General features: G+C 42.9%; 1 protein-coding gene across 1 annotated transcript; it reads left to right on the top strand.

Moving 5' to 3' along the window:
• The first annotated feature begins 748 nt into the window (after nucleotides 1-748).
• LOC137278825 (embryonic protein UVS.2-like) lies at nucleotides 749-13,729 on the top strand. Its single transcript, XM_067811335.1, has 4 exons — nucleotides 749-833; nucleotides 9,559-9,728; nucleotides 11,315-11,456; nucleotides 13,452-13,729. Exons 1-4 carry the CDS (start codon nucleotides 749-751, stop codon nucleotides 13,706-13,708), a joined length of 654 nt encoding a protein of 217 aa, XP_067667436.1. The 3' UTR covers nucleotides 13,709-13,729.
• Nucleotides 13,730-14,364: the final 635 nt, after the last annotated feature.

The raw sequence follows: 14,364 nt of genomic DNA, 5'->3' as shown, positions 1-14,364 counted from the left end.
TCGTTCGCTTTGATTTAGTTATCTGCCCCTGTCTTTGCAATAGTATGTTGCAATTGCAATAGTATGTTGCCCCATCAATATTCCCCTCTAATGACTACGTCGCCAATTTGATTGTCACCCACTTCTCCTTTGTGAGCCACAGCTGGTGACCACACCAGTAAGTGGTGCATTCAGCCTTTGCACTATAACACCAGCAAGTCTTACCCTTATCTTAACAATCAAGCGTCGAATTCGCAACACACGGATCGTTTGTCATTCCTTGTGGACTTATTGCGTCATTTCACACATCAAATTCCTACAACTTTTGGAACCGTCGTGTTATAAATGAATTCAGAAAACTGCATTAGACGCACAACCGTTATGAAATTTATGAACCAATGTGCTTGGAACCTTCGCAGCACGTGACACGGGACAAATTGACAGCTTTTGAATTGTGCGAAGCACGTACTAGTATTTGGTGGGATGTTATCACTTTTAAGAGCAAAATGTACACCTTGGCCTTGTTTACAGGTGGTGAGTAATTAATACCCATGTGTTTTCTCCATTGTACAGACATGCGGCCTGTGAATGTAACACACACAATCGGAACACCGTACCACAGGGGCCTCCATGATTTACCTCCGTGGTCGGGTACTTGAAGGACTGGCTGACGCATCCGTCAATAATTCATATACCACACACATTGATCGCGAGAGACGGAAACAAAGTTAACTGGATGCTGTTTGTCTGGATGAGAACAGTTTCAGGCATGGCTTCTCAGCAGGTGATAGCTCTCACCGTGGTGGGTTATCTGGTAACACTGATAGGTTTGGTACAAATACCACTAGCCAAAGGTAGGTATTTATTATCTTACAAATCTACTTCCCTTATTTATCGGAGAGATTATATTTAGACGTGATTTTACTTAAAAAAACCCAAATTCATATATTTCCTGTTTGTAACAGTCTGACTTAAGTTTAAGCACTTTGGTTTCTTGTGTATTGTATATAGAATTCAAAATAGTTGTAAGTAAGCATATTGTCGCGTCATTGTAGAAGTTTTGTTAGAAGGAACTGTAGAGAATAAATGTCAGTGCTTAGGAGACCCATGTACCAGACTCAAATATATTGCTTTAGCTGGAATTCGGCTGTAAACTATTTTCAAAATGACACGCACAGACCGAAAAACAATATCTTAAACTTAAACGAGTACGATAAGTCGATTTAGGCTTGAACACAGATGTAGGAAATTCGACACACGGATGGACATTTGTATTGTTGTCTTTGTCATCACTAATTCAGTTCACTCACTGTACGTGTATGTGTGGACACAAGGGGTTCTTCAGGTCAGTACCTGGTGACACCATCCCTTGCTGCCGTCACTGTTCGGCAGGGATTTCACAAGTCGTCGAATTTATTCTTTGGGAATTCTTCGCCATTCCTCCTGCAATTGTGCAATGGTGACGTTCTCGCTCGCGTCGATCAAGAACACGATCAGGTTCAGATCAGGCGATTTGGAAGACCATGGAAGGACAATTGTGTTTGCACTGGCAAGTTAGGTACCTGTTAGACAAGATGTGTGGACTCGAGCGTTGTCGAGTTGGCACAGTGGGAGGACGTGACGTCAGAGGATTTGGTCGATGTAACTTCTTGCTATAACTGAAAGATTGCCTTGATCCACCACTACGAGGGTTGGCTGAAAAGGTATAAGCCTCACTGTGAAAAAAGGTACAAAGTCCACGTTTGTAATTTGCTGCAAGGCCCGAATCCCGGTCAGGAAGAAATCTTCTTCAGCTACCCTAAAAAAATCAGTCAAAGCGGAAATGACGTCAGGATTACTTGCAAAATGGCGACCGGCGAGTTCCTTTTTCATTTTGGGGAACAGGTGGAAGTCAGAAGGGGCCAAATCAGGTGAATAAGGAGGATGGTCAATGAGTTCAATGCCACAATCGCGGATTGTTGACATGGCCACCACCGATTTGTGAACAGGCGCATTGTCTTGGTGGAAGAGGTCACCTTTAGCGATCATCCCTCGTCGTTTGGCTTTGATTGCTTCTCGCAACTGGTTCAGTAGATCAGCATAGTATCTGCCGTTGATAGTTTGACCTTTTTCACGATAATCAATGAGCAGAATACCCCTGGAATCCCAAAAGACTGATGCCATCACCTTTCCAGCTGAAGAAACAGACTTGGCTTTCTTCGGTGCTGGTGAATCAGGATGCTTCCACTGTTTTGACTGTAGTTTTGTTTCTGGTTGAAAGTGATGTATCCAGGTCTCATCTATGGTTACAAATCGTGCCACAAAATCATCGGGATCTGCTTCAAAACGACGCAAATTGTCAAGGGACGTCTGGAACCTGACACGTTTCTGTTCTGCTGTCAAGAGCTTTGGCACCCATCTTGCAGAAACTTTAGTCATTCCTAATTCGTTGGTGATAATATGCTCAACCCTCTCATGAGAGATGCCCACTACACTAGCAATATGTCGAGTAGTCAATCGTCGATCATCCATCAACATATCGAGCACTCGCTTGATGTTTTCTGGAGTGGTTGCTGTTGAAGGCCTTCCTGAGCGTGGGTCATCATCAAGGTTTTGTCTGCCACGCTTAAATTCTGCAGCCCACTTCTCTACTGTGGAAAATGAAAGAGCATCATCCCCTAGAGTGGAGACCATGTCAGCATGTATCTGTGTTGGGGACATCCCTTTCTTTTGCAAGTACTTGATGACTGCCCTGTATTCAGTTTTGTCCATTTCTGATGATTTCAGAGGGTAGGTTTACCAAAAGAGCTGTAGTTGAGATAAAACTATTAGTACGTTTGTAGTTCTTGTGTCTATGATTCACTAAATGATTGTCCTCATTGGTGGCAAACACCTGTCTCTACCTGGTGGGGAAAAACCACTCAGGCTGAGAACTTTTCAGCCAACCCTCGTAGCTTTGATCTACCCATGTAGGACATGGCTCCCAACACCATGACGTTCTCCACAAAATCTGTCCACCTGTCCAACACAGTTCGGCGCAAACCGTTCGTGTCGATGTCGAGAGACACGTTGTCTCTCACCCCGTCTTTACTGAAGGAAACGCGATTCATTGCTGTGTCGAGTTCCCCAGATTGTATCCAAACATGTCAAAATTTTGGTCGATATGCTCACATTACCACTTCTCTCAGACGATTTCTAATGATTCGGTCGGAAATTCTTCGAAAACCAGGAACTTGTCATGCAGTGTCCGTTGCTGTAACAACTCGGTGACACAGATGAAACACCAATGCCTATTCCCCGTGGCACCATTGGGCACATCGTTGTTGGTGTAGTCGTGTCTCCGGTACAGGGCAGGTGTGGTCACTCTTGGTGTTCCACCTATGGGACGATCTTTGGTCTTAGTGAAGCGAGTAAATGGATTCCATAACCAAGATATGGTGCTGTGGTGGTCTTTTTCTTGCAGCGGCAGACTCGTACGCCCCTGCTTCCAAACGTCCAAATGGCGACATTCGGTTCGAAGTATTCAGTTTTGGAATTTGTTTTTATCTTCGTGTACGTCGTACGTAATGAAATGATGAATTTGATTTGGATAGTCGTTGTCTCCACTCATGCTTCCGACACATGGCACGTGCATTACGTGGAAAACTGCTCTGCATGCACTTTCCTAGCATCTTCATAATCTTTTATTTTTATGTAACTTTTACAAACTCACTTTGGGATGTGTATGCGCTTACTACAAAACCACGACATGATTAATGGGATTCGAACCTAGGAATCGTCATACTGAAACATACAGAAATGAAGTGCTGGAACCGCCCTTTCGTTTCTCTTTTTGGCGAGTGTATCGGTACAGTTCTTTGTAACTAGGGTATTTCCGTCACCAATTTTGCTTTGGTATATAATACACCGTGAGTCAGTGGAAATCAATTCACTGTCTTGTAAATTAATGCGTTGTAACAAAGGGTACATGTGGAGGCCACTCCACTGTGATGTAGCATCTAGTCTTCTGACAATGGCCGAGAATTCGATATGCATAGGCGCTGATGTGGGACCAGTGCAGTTGTTTGTTTCTTTCTGGAAAACAATGTAATCACAAACGACGTCTTTGTGTTTAATATCTTCTTTGTATGTCTACTTAACATATTTTAAAACAGTCTGTTTTCTGACAACCATTTGAGTTTGCTATGAAAATTATATCTTCATATATGTTTAAAGTTCAGGCACATCTGAAGTTAGGATTGGTACATGTATTCCACAGGCTATACGGTGACAATAAAAGCAAACGTTACTAGAAAACGTTCATTTACGCACAGGCACACCGTAGCGCAAATGATGTTGCGCATAGATAATATGACAAGTCTTCATATATGCGAGCGAAGCGAGCAAAGGTTGTCAACTTACTTTCTTCACCTCTGATCCAAAAATATTTTTCATATAAAAACTAAACATCGCCACCATCAAAGGTACACCCCCATTTCCCCACTTGGTTGTGCTCTCACATTTCCTACCCCATGTTTAATAATTACTCACGTGAAGTATGTTTTATTCAACATTTTAAGCACCACTCGTGGTATTCAGACTTCAGGCGAATGAAGCAGGGGACGTAACTGTAAGTATTTCATGTGGAATAATAATGGAGGCAAAGAACTGTCTGATCTATCACGGGTTGCGCTTCACGTGAGTAATTGTTCAAGATGGGGTTGGAAATGTGAGAGCAAACCCCAGTGAAGAAATAGGTGTATACTTTTGATGGTGGCGATATTAAATTTTGACATGAAAAATATTTTCCGAACTGAAGCGTGGAAAGTACGTTGCCAACCTTTGCTCGCTTCGCTCTCATGTAAGAATACTGGTCATTTTCTCTATGCACTACAGTTTGCCTGTGATTTATATGGCTAAACCAGATGTCATGTTCCGTGTTTGAGCTCCGGACACATAACCTGTGGACTGAACATTGGTTACCTAAACGGACGGAACGAGGCACTTTTCTTGGCATCGTGAGATAATTTAAACATTCAACATAACATTCAGGTGAATGCAATTCCTGTTTCCCTTTGATACCTAAAATATTTGTGACATTCGTGTGTTCAACCTGTGTGAACAAAGACTTAATAAGCTGCAAAACATCTTACCTAACTGAGTGTCTTGTGCGAAACACCCTTAGAGAGTTAAGTCTTAAGTCTATGTTAAGGTATGGGTTTTATGGTCACCTTAGTGCTAAGATCGTTTTGTACAACGATCCCTGGACCATGTTGAGTAGCCGTCCATGCCGAGTTTACAGGATCACAGACAGACTGTAAAACTTCGATCCCATCCTATTTTATTAATAAAAGATATCTACGTCATTGAACTGTAAATACCAATTGTCCATGACATTCACGACGCACAGTCAATATCGCTGAAATATTCATTACTACTACTAGGTACACGTGCACTGTGCTCGTGCATGCATACACACACACACACACACACACACACACACACACACACACACACACACACACACACACACACATGCATCATGTGTGCGATTCATTCCCACACATTTGGAACATAGTTTACACATTAATGCTCTAGAACAATGTTTGCAAAATCTGTTTGCTCAAGCAAAGCATACTGGGTCCTTGTACATTTAAATAAATACCTGATTGATTTTTTTCATGTTTAAAGGAAATGAACATGCCGAGGGAAGTCGCCATTGATTTGCACCGTGGGTTGTCATTATAATTGCAAACAGTTTTGAGTAAATGTTTTTAAGAGCATCCGCATCTAAGCGTGCAGTAATTGTAGATACGTTGGTTGTGTTTGTAATGGAATAATGCGGTTTATTGATCATTATAATCATCTGCAATGTCAGTGACGACAAATACGACACATCCCCATCTACGTGGCCATGATGAAAGTGGTCAAGGTTTGCATAATCCAGTATGTATTGTATGAGTGTATTACACCCCTTTCTTATACAAATACAACTTATCACCGAAAGAAAGTTTGCCACCTTGACCCCCCCACCCCCACCCCCCCCCAAAAAAAAACAAACAAAAAAAACAAACAAAAAAACAAAAAAAAAAACGCCGCAAGTATTTAAACTCACAAGTTCAAAACTAAATCAATGCAAAACACTTCGTCTAAACACAACAATGTTCTATGCTGAAAGTAACACACGTCTTCAGGACGATACTGTTCATGCTTTATTTCTGACAATGACGGACGTCGGTAGTGACCAATGCATTGGCGTATGTGGCTAATCGCTGGCAAAATGGCTAGACGACTCAGAGCTCACGTAAATAGAGGAGCTGCAGAAGACATAGGACTTACAGAGGACAGGCACATCATCGCCAGAGATGGAGATGGTAACGGACGACACGTCGTTGGCAGCGACGTGACTGCCAGAGGGCCGTCTTTATTGATGAAAGGCCGTTAACCAGTGGACTCATTACACGCTAAAATGTGTCATTTCATTGAACCTGAGAGTATGTTACACCTATATGCGGGCCTATTAGCCATTTTATTGAAACTTGTTTTTGCAAACCCATCCCAATTCGGAAACCTGTCATGCCGGTAACTGCTGCTGTGTGACTGCTTATTTTCACTATGTTGATTTCATTGCGATTTTGATCTTTCCAACACGCTGCACTGCTGTGTGACTGGTACTTTATATATGTTGATTTCATTGCGATTTTGATCTTTCCAACACATTGTACTTAATGCGTCTATTGCGGTATAACTTATGTGGCTGATAAAACAAGGATAAAGTTTCTTTTGGACATGTGCTAATACGGACGTCTACAAGATATAATCTCCCCAGTTGTAACATCAGTGCTTATTTATGGAAGCATAGCTGTGCAACAATCTGAACAAAATATCAACTACGTGGATGTTAATTTCATCTGTGCAGATGATGAAAAGCTGCTACAATGTGGTACCGATAAACTTCCGTACTTATACCAAAGCATGAGTTTCACCCATTTTGACAAATGTCGCGCGTTAGTTAAATGATTCACCTATATGTCCGTGTGTTCCAAAACATAGAAAAAGCAGTTTGGAAATGTGCTTGCATGCTTTTTATGCCAAATGGTTAAGAAATTCAAATAATAACCATCAACACAGTCATGACGTGATATTCATGACAACATTATTTTTATCTACAAGGGACAATGTTAGTATATCCGATTCGAATTGCATTAACTGAGAGGAACGATATATTGTATATTTCGTGACCTGTGTGTCATATTTATTTGAATATCAAAATAGAATAAACAGTCTTAAACATACTTGGGTGAGGAGGTGGGTCAAATTTACTTTTCCTTCACGAAATTGTTTGCCAGTTTTTATGCCCATAAGATGCAAGATCACGTTTCGATGAAGGTAACTGTTCTACGACATGCGTGTCTTGCAAATATTTCAACAAATATTGTAAGTCGGGTTTAAGTCCACCCCGTTAACACAGGGTATGCCAGCTTCCATGTACATTGGAAGTTCTTCAAGCTATAGTGTTACCTTGAGTAGGTCTGCTGTAAAGTCCGTCAAATGGTTCACTCGGACATATGATAGCTTCTAGAATGATTTTAGAGGTTATTATCCAATTTTCTCTTCTGAAGGTGCCCCAGTCGTATTAACGTACTGATTGTTATCAGAATGCTGTTAATTGTACACTCATTATAACTTTTGATCTAATGTGGACATCGGGAAAAAAGGTTCAATTTTACGCAGGGACACCAAACTGAAGTTGGTATTGGTGCTCTTATCCGGAGCAGAACTTTAAAACCGTTCACTGTTCCTTCACCAAACTTGGCACGTGGACAGGCTCGGCGGTGCACTGGTGTCTTTTGGTAGTTTTGGATTTCCAAATAAAGTATTCTTTGCCTTTCCATGGTGGTGGAGCTCCTTTCAATAACAGTGCTTAAATCTCTTTCAGTATTCCCCTTCCACGTTGCTATAAACACGCCAAAACATTTGACATAGTCATAGCTAGTTGACATATTCATACAGAGTATTTTGCCATTGCTGGGGTTACTTATGACTTTATCTTTTAGCTTGATTCATTTCGATCTGCGTCTACCACATAATTAGCAGTATATTACAATATACTACACGAAGCCCATATATATATACTGATATATCTGTATTCTTCACATGTTTAAATAACCTACAGTCAACGGCTGATATTTACAGGAGACATAATAACTTTGCAAATAATTGTTTTCCAGTACTGATCCTTCCAACTCAGGTATTCATAAGTTCACATGTACAAGTGCCCTTTGTTACGAGTTTTAAGTCACTAGCTCTTTCTCAAATAGAAAGACAATAAGAGTATCCGTCATAAGCAATAATTGGTAATGGTGTATACTTGCATACAGCATAAGATATTTAGATATTTAATGAGAATAGTGTATGAGGACAATGTTTCTGACAAGAACGATTATAGTATCCATCGATTAGCGCTGATGAGCACCATTAGTGTTAAGGCAATATTGCGTTGTTCTGTAAGAAAGCACATATACCTGACTTTACCTACATCATACATGGTCAATAAATGTAGGTGCTTTATCTGTATAGTGCTAATGTGACGTACTGATCTCAATATAATACTAATGATAACAGAGTAATAATGAATAATTTCTATAGGGCTATATCCACGTTCGACGTCGCCCTGATGCTTTGAAGTAGGTAGGAAAGACTTCTACAGGTATGCACCCGGAAGAAATAGAACGTTAATGCAAATACTCAGTCTTGAATATCCTCAGAAACAAAGTTTGTTTGGTGTGAAGGAAAAATGGCTGTTAAAACGATATGAATGAATCATTGAGAATCGAGGATGACATCAGATGTTCGCTAAAAGGGTCTACTGATCGCACCCGCCATTCACAATATTGGCCCAAAGCTTAAATGTTTTCCTAAAACCGCACAGCAGTACTCCTGTCAAGGAAATCAAGACAATCACGTGAGCGATTGACCAGAACTCCAGTTAGATAATAATGACACCTGTGCAGAGGTACAGATTGTGGTGTTTAAGGTAGAGAAAACAGTCTGGGGAACAGATTTGGCTTGAATCACAGAGGGTAATGTTTGTTTTGTAGTGAACACGGCATACTTAAGCAAATATTTAGTACTATTTGGATATTTTTAAAGATATGACGAGAAAAGGTTTGAAAGACAGGGCCGTTATGCTCGAAACGCAGCCCTAAAATACTCCCATGTGTTAAGAATGAACGTAAAAGGTTCGTAGGGTTATGAATGTTTCGAGAATAGCTAGCCAGGTATGTTTTGCTTTTTAGAGAAATATCGAATAGTGATTGTTGGTGGTCACTTTGTACTTAATTAACGGGAGGAAGGGTGGTGGTGGTGGGGGAGGGTGGGGGGGTGTCGCTCGGTCATTCACATTGTTCCTGCTTCTACATATAAATCACCATTAGCCTCCCCCACCCCCACCTGCCATAAATCAATATATGTACGGTCCCTATTTCTGAAAGAGAAAATACATAATCTAAGAATCCATCCTCGATGTGATAACCTGCCTTGGTTAGGAGCATTTGTTTTATGTAGTCGGGAGTCCATATACCTCCACTCCGGACGCTGTACTGTTGTTCGTTTTCGCAGGTTGTGGTGGCGTCATCACCGCTAACAGCGGCAGCATTACCTCGCCTGGCTACCCCGGAAACTATGGGGGCTCACTATCCTGCACGTACACCATTGTGCCAGCTCCAGGAGTGTCTCTACAGCTTGTGTTTGGTGACTTTGAGACAGAAAGTGGATATGATTTCGTGCGCGTAAGCAAAACATATATTCCATTATTCCAAAATTCTTCCTTTCATTATTCTATCTTTACAGAAAAATGGAAATATATCTTAACCCAATGTTCAAGATTGTTGCAGTTATACGGCAACGAATGCCTGGATGCCTGCATGCATGCGTGCGTCCGCTTGTGCGTGTGTCAGTGTGTATGCGTAACTATTTGTGAAAGTTGTCTCTTTGTTCTAGTTCTTGGTGACATGCTTTTAATTTGGATACCACGCTAAGCAGTGGCATTCAGTCTCTGAGGCGAGTAATCTTGTGTATTCAGACAGACAGACAGCTTGTGACCTAAGAGGCCAACAAAACACTTTTCATAATAGGAACCGCACAGATGATTTTTGAGAATATTGGACTCTTGTAGCTGCGACAAGAACAATACTAATATACTGTTTCTTTCCAAAACGTCAACTTTTGGCCTAAAAAATGCAAAGTCATCAGGCCACGACTGAATGTCGCTAATCCAAACATCGACATAGGCCTCTTTGAAGATGGTGAGTCGCAGTCTGCAGTTGCCCTACATTCAACGTTCATCAGAGCACCATATCTCGTCTTCGGGATCTTTTCCTGCAGACCGATTCCGCCAAAGGTCGCCGTGGAAACTGCCGACCAAGAGTTACCACCCATGCCCAGACCGCTACATCACCTGCGTCATCGTCTTGCCAGCAAGATGGTCCCGGGCAGTACTTGCTACAAAGTACTGGCTTTGACGCCGGCTTATGGACAGACACAACAAAGAAGGCTGCTGTTGTGCTGTCGAACTCTTTGTGTATACACGTGTGAATTTCACCTTTTCTACCGTTGAAATAATTGGTCTTAAACTTGGTTTTACATCGCTTTTAGCGCTATTCCAGCAGTGTCACTTCGGGGGACACCCGAAATGGACTTCACTCATTGTGCCCATGCGGGGTATAAAACCAATGTGTTGCGCGTGACGTGCCGACGCTTTAACCATTTGGCTACTGGGGTCCAGGAACATGCCAGCATCAGGATGGGATTTGTTCAAAGCATGTTTCTGTCTTCCTTCATACAAGGTGTATTGGAATAGAAATCCTTCTTGAAATTTAATGGCTTTGCTCAAAGCATAGAATTAGAAGGTCACGGTATGTGGGCGTGACGCCAGGCTTTCATGTGTATCATGTTGAGTACGTCAGTAGATGTTGACAGTCTAGGCGTCGTGTCTAGGATTCAAACATAAGTTACAGGCACGGCCAATGAAGGTATGTCTGCTCAGCCAGCCGAACCACCTATACACCCTTTAACTGCGTGATCGAAGCCGAATAGCACGCGGTCCAAGTCGCTGCAAGTGGCGGTGCTGAGTTACGTCTCTTGTGACAGAAAAGTTTAGATGGTGGGTTTGAACCCAATATTAATCCACGTTGTGTTTAGGTTTATCAGCACCTTGACCACGCCCTTGGGTTCTCGTTCTGCATCGCACCAACATTTCTTCTATATGAAACTGACACACTCTGCTGCCAGTAAGATACTGTTCAAAGCAGTTCTAAAACTAAAATTCAGCCAGTCAAAATCTCTCTTTAAGTATCAAATTCTTGCGATATTGTAGGTCTACAACTCATCTGATTTCCAATTAACGGCTCTGACTGGTTCGCGGAGCGGGACGGTCGTGCAAACGTCCACAAGCTACAAGGTAGTGCTCAGCACTGATCCATGGACGCACAGGCGTGGTTTCAAGGCCACCTGGTCAGGTAAGTAGACAGAAATGTTTGTTTCTTGTTTTTCTCGTGGTCTGTATCAGACAATCCATCGATCACATCAATCACTTGCACGGTCGTCTTGACGCATGTGCGGCAGCGCGTATACGCTCGGTTCTACCCTCTCCCATACTTGCATGGCCGTCTTGACGCATATGCGGCAGCGCGTATACGCTCGGTTCTACCCTCTCTCATACTTGCACGGCCGTATTGACGCATAAGAGGCAGCGCGTATACTGTAGGTTCTACATTCTCCCATACTTGCACGGCTGTCTTGACGCATATTAGGCAGCACGTATACGCTCGGTTCTACCCTCTCCCATACTTGCATGGCCGTCTTGACGCATATTAGGCAGCGCGTATACTGTAGGTTCTACATTCTCCCATACTTGCATGGCCGTCTTGACGCATGAGGCAGCGCGTATACTGTAGGTTCTACATTCTCCCATACTTGCACGGCCGTCTTGACGCATATTAGGCAGCGCGTATACGCTCGGTTCTACACTCTCCCATACTTGCATGGCCGTCTTGACGCATGAGGCAGCGCGTATACTGTAGGTTCTACATTCTCCCATACTTGCACGGCCGTCTTGACGCATATTAGGCAGCCCGTATACGCTCGGTTCTACACTCTCCCATACTTGCATGGCCGTATTGACGCATAAGAGGCAGCGCGTATACTGTAGGTTCTACATTCTCCCATACTTGCACGGCCGTCTTGACGCATATTAGGCAGCCCGTATACGCTCGGTTCTACACTCTCCCATACTTGCATGGCCGTCTTGACGCATATGCTGCAGCGCGTATACGCTCGGTTCTACCCTCTCCCATACTTGCACGGTCGTATTGACGCATATGAGGCAGCGCGTATACGCTCGGTTCTACCCTCTCCCATACTTGCACGGCCGTCTTGACGCATATGAGGCAGCGCGTATACGCTCGGTTCTACCCTCTCCCATACTTGCACAGCCGTCTTGACGCATATGCGGCAGCCCACATACACTCGGTTCTACACTCTCCCATACTTGCACGGCCGTCTTGACGCACATTAGGCAGCCCATATGCGCTAGGTTCTACCCTCTCCCATACTTTGACGTTTACGGGTCAATGTATCTTTTTTTGATGATTTGATAGTGGTTAAAGACTTATATCGAGGGAGATGGAACCTGGTTTATTGCATGGTGCAGTTTTGGTTATTGTTTAGCGGCTGCACTCAGCAATGTTCCAGCCATATGGTAGCACCATCTGTTATTAAACGAGTCTCGACAAATGATCCAGTGGTCAATATCAAGAACATAGATCTACGCATATGCGATTCGACAACGTGTGTCAAACACTTCAGCAAGGCAGACCACCCGATCCCTTTAGTCAACGTTTAAGACAAGTATGGGTTGATAAGGACCAGTTCTAACCCATGTTTGTTACCTGACACTGAGCCTTAGAACAAACGAATGCAGTATTATGGTACATGTGGAAGATCCTGGCTAGAAATGATCTTCAGTAACCCATGCTGTCGTTAGAGGCGATTAACTGGATCAGTTGGTCGGACTCGCTAATTTGGTTGACACATGTCATCATTACCCACTTGCGTAAATCGATACTCATTTTGTTAATCCCTGGATTGTTTGGTCCAAACTCGATTATTTACAGACCGCTGCCACAGAGATGGAATATTGCCGAGTGCGGCAAAAAACTAAACTCCATCAATGAACCTATGTGCTATGCTTATTGACGCAGCAGCCAGGCCACAAGGGACATCATCCACGGTCCTTCATCGCACCGTCGGAGCAATCCCAATTAATATGTACAGGCTCTGCTGCTGAAGCATTGTGCTTGAATTCCATGTAGGCCTATCTACGATTGAAAAATCCTCATCAATACTGATATTCACTGGAATTGTCAAACTATATTATTCATGAACATAGATGGTAGTGACTTTGTTTACTCTCGTTATATCCCATAAAGTTAATGATTGTTTTGTTTTTTCAGCCTCACCGTCATCAAGCGTTGATCCAGAGTTTGGCTTATACACTCTGTGCCCCTTGCACACTGGGTTCACACTGGTCAGCAGCACCAGCACAAAGGTCAAGGTACTGGAACTGCTGCCTGAGACCCGTTGTCGAACATTGTGCACCCTGCTCGCAGCCTGCACGCACTACAAACTGACGGATACCGGAATGTGTAAACTGTACAAATATGACGCGGCTGCCAGTGTTGACTTTGTGGACGTTTGGGCCAAGAACTGACAAACGTTAATAGTTTGGGGTTTATAATATACAAATCAAAGAGTGTTTCATTGGAAATAGTTGCATTAGGTCTTTCCGATATAAGGCTTGCCCGTGTTAGCGTTTGGCAAAGGGAGAAAGATGAGTTGGACATCACTGCCGTTGGGTAGCCTAGTGGTTAAGGCATTCGCTCGCCACGCCGTGGGTCCGGGTTCAATTCCCAGCATGGGCACAATGTGTGAATCCCATGTCTGGTGTTCCCGGCCGTGATATTGCTGGAATATTGCAAAAAGCGGCGTAAAACCATACTCACTCACTCAGTTCAGATCTGTATTATTATTAGGAAGGAGGACAAAGGGTAGTATCTCTCACTCGATATAACTCGAGAAAGATAATCTGTCATTTCCCGTCACTCGTTAGTTATTGTCTAAATATTACCCATAAACAGTCTCCATTCTCTTATAGAGCAGGCGATTGTTGTATATATCGCCTGTACAATGAGCATGTGTTTACGGATCGCAATCACATTGTGATCAATCACGAAAATGTGAACGTATCCTGTCTCATCTGTAGCCAAAGTCACAAACAAGCTCAAAGACAAATATGTGAATGTGGGAAGTTGTCTCGAGGATTAGCGGATAGAACATCGATCTTTATGGCCGCATAAAGACTTGTAT

This window comes from Haliotis asinina, chromosome 3 (genome assembly GCF_037392515.1).
Source record: "Haliotis asinina isolate JCU_RB_2024 chromosome 3, JCU_Hal_asi_v2, whole genome shotgun sequence".
NCBI classification, from domain to species: Eukaryota; Metazoa; Mollusca; class Gastropoda; order Lepetellida; family Haliotidae; genus Haliotis; species Haliotis asinina.
The sequence above is the reverse complement of the archived record's forward strand: the minus strand, read 5'-3'. Positions and strand labels throughout refer to the sequence as shown.